General features: G+C 37.4%; 1 protein-coding gene across 7 annotated transcripts in view; it reads right to left on the reverse strand.

Annotated features, from left to right (window-relative positions):
• The window catches only part of CD86 (CD86 molecule), a 63,151-nt gene extending 59,943 nt beyond the window's left edge, over positions 1–3,208 (reverse strand). Inside the window, exon 1 of one of the 7 annotated variants that reach the window (XM_070242731.1) lies at positions 3,056–3,208. In XM_070242731.1, coding sequence (XP_070098832.1) covers positions 3,056–3,069 — 14 coding nt within the window. In that variant the 5' untranslated portion in view covers positions 3,070–3,208. The remainder of the gene's footprint in view (positions 1–3,055) is intronic. The other 6 variants (XM_014732854.3, XM_070242729.1, XM_005601938.4 and 3 more) reach the window with 6 other exon arrangements.
• Between the last annotated feature and the right edge of the window lie 6,790 nt (positions 3,209–9,998).

Here is a 9,998-nt window from a genome sequence, read left to right on the forward strand (position 1 = left end):
GTTCCCTGCTTCATCCTTGCACCTAACTTGGCTCTTAGCTTCCTTAGCCTCACCCTCCTTTCCAGCATTTGACTTACCACTGACATCAGAGTCATTCTCTGTGGCTGACCTTGTCCTTGAGCTCTGCCTATTTCGGGTCAGCTCCTCTGGGAGCCCTGAGTCCTGACAGGCCCAGAGACTATTGAACACTTCTGGTGGGAAAAACCTTCCTGAATTCTAGTCCTAGCACTGCCATCAAGTAGTTGCGTAATCTTGCACAAATCACTTCCCCTCTTGTTCTTGATCCTAACAGTAACAGTAACAAAAACAGCTAATAATAATAATTACTGAGTACCTATCACAGCAGGGTTCTAAGCATTTTACATGGATTATCTCACTAAAATCACACAACTACCTTGTGACACGTCACAATTATCCCCATTATACAGATAAGAAGCTGAGGATTACAATCATTTAAGCAGCTCATCCAAGGTCACAAAGATAGAAAGTGGGAGAAGCTGGAATTCAAATGCCAGCACTCTGGTTCAAAGTGTGGTCACTTAGCCACTGCACTGTTCTTCCCCCCAACATGCAGCTCACTCTAGAGCCAGGCCATCACATCCGTCAAATAAGGAAATGAGAGCTCCGGTCTCTCCCACATGGAACAGTATATGAAAACAGGCCTATTAGGATCTAGCGAGTTATGAGTAGAGTGCATATATTTTGAAAAGGAGTCAAGACAAACAAGTTAAACACAAAGGGCAAAAGCCGTAACAATGGAATTCCATAAATTATGAGTGATCACATACCACTAGAGAGCTGTCTGCTTTTCTGAGAGAAGCCAGCTATTGGTTTCTTTTCCTTAAATATCTATGTTTATTTTTCTGTCTGGAAATGTGATCCAAGTTCAAAAACACAAAGTAGAAAATAAAAATCAGCTGTATTTCTGATTATCACTATGTGTATACAGGTACCATGTACGGAAGTAGGAGCACTGTGCATTCTGCTTTTTTTCTCTTAAGCTAAACTCATTAAGAATTGTTCTACAATAGAATTTTTAATGATTGTATGGTATTCCATTACGGATGTTACATAATTAACCAATTACCTATGTTTAGACATTTAAATTGTTTCTAAGATTGTCCCTATTAGAAACAATGGCAAGAAAACATATCCATGTCACTAAAACTTTAGAAACACATATGATTATGTCCTTACAATAAACTCCTGAAAGTTGACCTGCTTGCGTACAGGGCATAAACATTTAAGGGCTTTTGATATCCATCACCATATTATTGACCAGGAAGATTATATTACCATCAGCAGATAATAAGGGTATGAATGTTCCTCCCTTCTTAGCAATATGTAGGATTTTTGCTAGCTTGCTTGCTTTTTAAACAAAATATTTGCCACTTTGATAAAAAGAAAAGTGATATTTCACTATTGTAGTTTGCATTTGTTTTATTTCAGATGAGACTAAACATTATTATTTTTCTTTTTTGGAGGAAGATTAGCCCTGAGCTAACTACTGCCAATCCTCCTCTTTTTGCTGAGGAAGACTGGTCCTGAGCTAACATCCGTGCCCATCTTCCTCCACTTTATATGTGGGACGCCTGCCACAGCATGGCTTGCCAAGCGGTGCCATGTCCGCACCCGGGACCCCAACCAGCGAACCCCCAGGCCGCTGAAGCGGAACACGCTCACTTAACCACTGCACCACCGGGCTGGCCCTGAGACTAAACATTATTTATCAGCCATTTATACTTTAAAATTTCCTGTTATGATCAATTTTCAAGAGCTGTAAAACAAAGAGAATCGTAACAAGAGCCATATAGATGTGGCCTGTGGCTCCACAGACGTCGGCAGGCGGTGTTAGCATAATTAAGTGCTCCCACCTCTACGGCTCCACAAAAATTGTAAATTCTGTAATTGTTTTTTTTCATATATGTGTAACATTTCAAAATTCCACTTAAGGGAAAAGGATTTTTTACTTGGAAATTTAACTCCCGATCTTCTGAAATAAAAGCAGCAAAGCAGTTTCCCAAACCAGTAAGCACCGGCTAGACGAGGGGTGCTTAGATTTTCAAAGAACAATAGTAAATGATGGCTGACACCAACTGCCACCATCCAAGAGAAGGGTGGGTCTGACTCCTTCCAGTAAGTCACTGCCACGGGGACCTACCAGGGCATGAAGAAACCTTGTGGTGCAGAGCAAAGTGGCAAGAAAGATTTTAGCACTACTCCTTATGAGTAGTGTGACCTTTAGCTAGTTATTTAGCCTCTCTAAGCTATAGTTATCTCATCCATAAAACGCAATGATGCTATTATCTGTCCGAGAGTCATTGCGAAGATTAAAACTCTGTGAAATAACAGCCGTAAAGTACACAGCACGTCATGCATGTTCAATACCCACTAGCTAATTGAATTACTCTCGTCTTTCCACTACCTCCTCCTGCTCAGAATCTCCCATGGCCTGTTTGTGATTCATTATCTGGGTTCTGCATTTTCTTCTTCTATCTGTTCTTCCTCTTCTTTTCCCTTGACCCTCTCCTTCTACCTTCTCTATCTCCTTCTCTCATCCCCATGTCAAAATTTACTTTTATCATTTGTCACAATTGTGCAAACATTAAAAAATTTCCTGATTCTTAAAGTCAACAACTGAAACATTTCAATATTTGAAAAACAAATTTACAAAATCAAAATTAATCACTTAAAAAAATGCCGACAAACAATAAAATTTGGGGGAGCTCAAATAATTCTCACATTTGAGTGGCAGTCAAATGTCTTTGGTAGAAGTTTTTTTAAAAAGCTTCCCTGGCTTGGAGTATGGAATCAACCTAGAGTGGATGATCCAAGAAGGGGGGAATGGCTTCGGACTTCAGCTAAACTTTCACACTACAGACCTTTCTTTCTCCCAGATGTTTCTGCTTTTGGCTTCTACCTAAATATGCCTTTAACATATACTAGTATTCTCAGGCAGGAAGGACAAAAAGAGCACCATCCTCAACCTCAGTCTGCCGTTGAGGTCACTTAACTCATAATCATCTTTCAAAGAATAATAAGATTGGTCACTCACCATCCGAGATCCATCTTGGCTGCTTCTCCTGTTGGGCTAATGTCGAAGAATGACCCTGCTTGTCTTCTGTTTGTGCTAGTTCACGTCGCAGTAGGAGGAGCAACGCCTTCTACGCCTGTGAAAACCTTCTTCCTCAATGACTCTAGACCCTGTAGCTTTCTTTCATAAAGCCTGTTCCTCTTTTCTCTACAGATTTTGCCAATGCTTGGGGAAGAAGTTTAACCCTTTCCTTGCATTTGAATTCATTGACCTAGGTCTGAATATATATATATATATTTTTTTTTTTAAAGATTGGCATCTGGGCTAACAACTGTTGCCAATCTTCCTTTTTTTTTTCCCCAAAGATTGGCACCTGGGCTAACAACTGTTGTCAATCTTTTTTTTTTTTCCTGCTTTTATCTCCCCAAACCCCCCCCGTACACAGTTGTATATCTTAGTTGCACATCCTTCTAGTTGTGGGATGTAGGACGCTGCCTCAACGTGGCCCCACGAGCGGTGCCATGTCCGCGCCCAGGATCCGAACCCTGGGCGGCTGCAGCGGAGCACAGGAATTTAACCACTCCGCCATGGAGCCGGCCCCTGAATATATTTTTAAGAAATAATTCCATGGCTTGAGTTCCAAACATGACATTAAGATGAGGCTGACTAAAAGTCCTCCCTTTTGAAATTTCCTCAAAAAACCTAGAAAATAAGCTAATTAGAAAGAGAAAAAATATCTCTGCATTTATAAGATAAAAGAACATTCTACAGATTTTGGTAAGACAATAAAAAGTGTGATTTCTTATGGATGTGGATTGGGAGTGAGTAGCCTCCGTTTGCTGATTTCCACCACCAAGATGATGGAGGATTTCACTTCGGGGGCAAAGTGATGTACACCCGTGACAGCTGTACAACCAAGGAGGGCAAACAAAAACCACTGCTTCTGTTATTTCATTCCTACTATAGCCAAGGGTTAAATTGGCTACAATTAAATTAAAGAGGAATCTTTCTGAAATAGAGGCCTAAAAAAAAAAAAAACCAGCATTCTAAAATTAAGAGATGTACTTGAGAGAGAAACATAAAATTCATCAAGCAAAAACTATTACCAGAAGAAAAGAAATTTCCGTGTATACACTAAAAAGGGCACTATTAAGGAACTCAAAGTGTTCAGATTGTCAAAAAAAGTATGAAAATGGATTTTCATCCAGATAAATCATTGTGAACACTTTAACTTCCGAAGATGAAGAAAGCTCAAAATAAAATGATAAAGTAGAATGACTGCAGAGAAAGATAAATGAGCTTGACTTCTTACTCAACCCCAAATGTCAGAAAAACACAGAATGACATCTATAGTTTTGAGGTAGCATTCTCTATCCAGATAAGATGCCAGTTAAGTGTGAAGTTAATAGAAATAAATTACCAAGAAGCTAACCCCCCCCCCGAAAAAAAACCACCACCAAGGTAACCTTTCTAAATAACTTACTTAAAGAGGTGTTTCAGAATTGTAAGAAATAAATTAAAATTGAAAGCCTAAGGATGGAAAAGCTATGATTGGAAAAATACCACCAAAACAGTGGTGAGTTGAAGGCCAGTTAAACATATAGAGATAAGACTAAACAATTATTGTAAATTGGTTTAGAAGATCAGAATGTTAATAAAGAATTATTAGAAATACATTGCCTACACTGTTTTTAATGAGGCTTGAAAATAACAGGTGATAGAGAAGATTCTGGGAAGACGGCAGAGTAGGAAGCACCAGGAATCTGTCTCCCTGCCTGGACAATTGCACTGGCAGAATCTGATGTAACTATTCTGGAACTCTGGAGTCTATTGAAGGCTTTCATTTTCTGGGGGAAGTCTTGGACTATAAATTGTGGCTAATTTCAGTCAATTTCAGCTCTTAGCGCAGTAGCAGATATCCATCCCCCACTCCCAGTTTTACTGCAGGCAGTTGTGCACATGTTCCTGGAGCAGCTTGTACACAGCTTGCAGGAGTCAGGGTGGGAATAAAAGACCCTGACCCCCACATATCTGGGATCTATGCTCTGATCCCTGATTGCTGCTTCTGATACAGAAGTGCAGACAAAAAGGTGGGCCCCATTGTTGTTGCACCTGCCTCCATTGTTGCAAGATCTTCCTGCTCCAGCCGAAGTGACTTACAGGGGATTTGAAGGGCTGGCCCTTTTCTGTCCCTTCATTTTTCTCTTTTTTCCCTTTTTGGAGCCAGACATTAAAGACTAGGACATTCAAAAGCAACTGCATACATGGAGAACATTATAAAGTGACCATGCTTGCCCAGGGAAAGGCACAGGCTCAGAAAACACCTGAGAAGACCTTAAGTTTATACCTCAGTCTGACCTTTGGCACAGAGACAGCCTACAACAATCAAAAAACCAAAAATAATAACAAAACTCCCCCAGCAAACAGTGGGGAAGGTGGATAATCTGATTCCCAGAGTTACCACATTATTGGATTCAAATGTCCAGTTTTCAGCAAAAATCACAAAGCATATAAAGAAACGCAAAAGTATGGCCCATTCAAAGGAAAAAAATGCATCAACAGAAACTGCTCCTGATAAAGACTTGATGGAAGAGCTACTAGACAACTGTCTTAAAGATGCTCAAAGAACTAAAGGAAGACACAGAGAAAGTCAACAAAATGATGTATGAACAAAACGGAAATATCAATAAGGAGACAGAAAACCTAAAAAGAAACCAAAAAGAAATTCTGGAACTGAAAAGTATAATTACTGAAACGAAACATTCACTAGAGGGATTCAAAGGAAAATTTGAGCAGGCAGAAGAAAGGATTAGTGAACTTGAAAATAACACAAAAGAAATTATTGAGTCTGAGGAACAGAAAGAAAAAAAATTGGAGAAAAATTATCAGAGCCTAAGGGACCCATGAAACACCATCAAATCAACCAACACACTCACCATGGGAGTCCCAGAGGAGAAGAGAGAGAGAAAGGGGCAGAGGGAATATGTGAAGAAATCATTATTTCTTCACATTTGTGAAGTGAAAACTTCACAAATTTAATGAAACACATGAATATAATATCCAAGAAGCTCAACAAACTCCAAGTAAGATAAACTCAAAAAGACCTACGATGAGACATATTATAATGAAACTTCTGAAAGCTAAAGACAAAGAGAAAGTCTTGAAAGCATCAGGAGACAAGTGACTTGTCATATACAAGGGATCCTCAATAAGATTATCACCATATTTCTCAGCAGAAACTTTGGAAGCCAGAAGATCAGGGGCCGATATATTCAAAGTGCTAAAAGAAAAAAACCCTGTCAACCAAGAGTCTTTTATATGGAAAAACTATCCTTCAAAAGTGAGCAAGAAACTAAGACTTCCAAGATAAATAAAAGCTGAGGCAATTGGTTACTGCTAGGTCTTCCCTGGATGAAGTTCTCAAGGGAGTCCTGAAGGGTGAAATGAAGGCATACTCAATTTTCTCATACAGTAACTCAAAGCCGTATGAAGAAATAAAGGTCTCATAAAGGTAAATGCATGGGAAATTCTAAAAGCTAGTAGCATTGTAACTTTGATTTGTAACTCTGCATTTTGTTTTCTACATAATTTAAGAGACTAATGCATTTAAAAGATTTTTTTTACATAATTTAAGAGACTAATGCATTTAAAAGACTTAGTTTATGTTTTTGGGCACACAATGTATAAAGATGTAATCTTGTAACATCAACAACTGAAAGGGGTGGTGACATAACTGTAAAGGAGTAAGTTTTTGTATGCTATAAAGTTAAGCAAGTATAATTCAATTAGAATGCTACAGCTTTAGGATGTAATGTAATCCCCATGATAACCACAAAGAAAATGGCTACAAAATATACACAAAAGGATATAAGAAAGGAATTTAAACATTCTGCTACAAAAAATATCAGCTAAACACAAAAGAAGACAATAATGCTGGAAATGAAAGACAAAAAATATCTGTAAGGCATATAGAAAACAAACGGCAAAATGACAGGAGTCCCTCCTTATCAATAATCACTGACATTTGGAGAATTCAACAGACCACTTTCGGTAATAGGTATAACAACCAGACAGAAGATGAGTAAGGAAATAGAGGACACAATAAGCCAACTAGATCTAACAGACATACACAGAATACTCTACCCAACAACAATAGCATACACATTCTTCTCAAGTACACATAAGACATTTTCCAGGGTAGACCACATGTTAGGTTATAAATTAACTCTCAATAGATTTAAAAAGATAGCTATTGGGGCCAGCCCCGTGGCCGAGTGGTTCAGTTTGCATGCTCTGCTTCCCACAGCCCAGGGTTTCCCTGGTTTGGATCCTGGGCAGGGACATGGCACCACTCATCAGGCCACGTTGTGGTGGCGTCCCATGTGCCACAACTAGAAGGACCTACAACTAAAAATACACAACTATGTACTGGGGGAATTTGGGGAGAAAAAAGCATTAAAAAAAAAGAAGATTGGCAACTGTTGTTAGCTCAGGTGCCAATCTTTCAAAAAAAAAAAAAAAGATAGCTATCATATGAATTATCTCCTCAGACCACAATGGGATGACATTAGGAATCAATAATAGAAGTAAAACTGGAAAATTCACAAATTGGTGGAAATTAAACAACATATTCTTAACCAATGGGTCAAATAAGAAATCACAAAGGGTATTATAAAATACTTAGAGATGAATGAAAACAAAACACAACACACCAAAACTTATGGGACACAGTGAAGGCAGTGCTAAGCTGGAAATTTATAGCTATAAACACTTACATTAAAAAGCAAGAGAGATCTCAAATCAAAAACCTAACTTTGAAACTTAAGGAACTGGAAAAAGAAGAACAAACCAAACCCAAAGACAGAAGAAGGAAGGAAATAATAAAGATTAGAACAGAGATAAATGAAATAGAGAATAGAAAAACAGCAGAAAAAAATCAATGAAACCAAACGATGGTTCCTTGAAAAGATCAAAAATTTGACAACCCTTAGGCAGATGGACTATGAAAAAAGAGAGAAGACTCAAGTTACTAAAATCAGAAGTGACCAATGAGTCAAAGAAGAAATCAAAAGGGAAATCTTGAGACAGAGAAAAATAAAAACACAAATTACTAAAACTTATGGGACACAGCAAAAACAATTCTAAGGGGGAATTTTATAACAATAAACGCCTACATTAAGAAAACAGAAAGATCTCAATTAAACAATCTAACTTTACCCCACGAGGAATCAGAAAAAGAAGAACAAACTAAGCCAAAAGTTAGCAGAATGAAGGAAATAATAAATATTAGTGTAGAAATAAATGAAATAGAGACTAGAAAGACAATAGAAGAGATCAAGGAAACTAATAGTTGGTTTTTTGAAAAGACAAACAAAATTGACAACCTTTAACTAGACTAACCAGGAACAAAGGAGGGAGGACTCAAATCAATAAAATTATAAACGAGAGAGGAGAAATTACAACTGATAGTACAGAAATACAAAGATCATAAGAGAACACTATAAATAATTATACACCAAGAAATTGGATAACCTAGAAGCAATGGATAAAATTCTAGAAACCAATACTGAACATTAGAAATATAAAATCTGAAGAAACCAATAACGAGTAAGGAGATTGAAGCAGTAATCAAAAAACTCTCAAGCCCAGGACCTGATGTCTTCAGGGGTGAATTTTACCAAACATTTAAAGAGGAATTAACACCAATCCTCCTCAAACTCTTCCAGAAAATTGAAGAGGAGGGAACAATTCCAAACTCATATTACAAAGCCAGACTTACCCTCATTTCAAAGCCACTTAAAGACACTACAAGAAAAGGAAATTACAGGCCGATATTCCTGATGAACATAGATACAAAAATCCTCAAAAAAGTACTAGCAAATTGAATTCAGCAGCACATCAAAAGGATCATACACCATGATCAAGCAGGATTTATCCCTGAGATGCAAGAATGCTTCAATATATGCAAATCAATAGATGTGATACACTACATTAACAGAATGAAGGATAAAAATCATATGATCATCTCAATAGATGCCTAAAATGTATTCGACAAAATTCAACATTCTTTCTTGATTAAAAAAAACTGGACAAATTAGTATAGAAGATATTTACCTCCACATAATAAAGGCCATACATGACAAGCCCGTAGTTAACATCATATTCAACAAAGAAAGCTAAAAACTTTCCTTCTAAGATCAGGAACAAGATGAAGATGCTCACTCTCACCAAAATCCTAAAATTTTTATGGAACCACAGAAGACTCCGAACAGCCAAAGCAATCTTGAGAAATAGAAACAAAGATGGAGGCATCACATTCCTGATTTCAAACTATATTACAAAATTATAGTAATCAAAAGAGTATGGTCCTGGCATCAAAAAGGACATATAGATCAGCGGAACAGAATAGAGAGCACAGAAATAAAACCACGCATATACTGTCAACTGATCTTTGACAAAGGCACCAAGAATACACAACATGGAAATGATAGTCTCTTCAGTAAATAGTGTTGGGAAAACTGGATCTCCACATACAAAACATTGAAATTGGACCATTATATTACAACACACAAAAATTAACTTGAAATGGATTCAAGACTTAAAGGTAAGATCTAAAACTGTAACACTCCTTAAAAAAATATGGGCTAATCTCCTTGACATTAGCCTTGGCAAATATTTTTTTTAATGTGACGCAGAAGCACAGGCAACAAAAATAAACAAGTGGGATCACATCAAACTAAAACGTTTCTGTACAGAAAAGCAAACAACAAAATGAAAAAGCAAGCTATGGAATGGGAGAGATATTTGCAAACCATATATCTTATAAGGGGTTACTAACCAAAATTTATAAGGAACTCAGACAACTCAGTAGCAAAAAATTACCATAATTACAAAATGGGCAAAAGACTTGTACAGACAATTTTTCAAATATGACATACAAATGACCAACAGGTAAATGAAAAGG

Source organism: Equus caballus, chromosome 19, assembly GCF_041296265.1.
Source record: "Equus caballus isolate H_3958 breed thoroughbred chromosome 19, TB-T2T, whole genome shotgun sequence".
In the NCBI taxonomy this organism is placed as follows: Eukaryota; Metazoa; Chordata; class Mammalia; order Perissodactyla; family Equidae; genus Equus; species Equus caballus.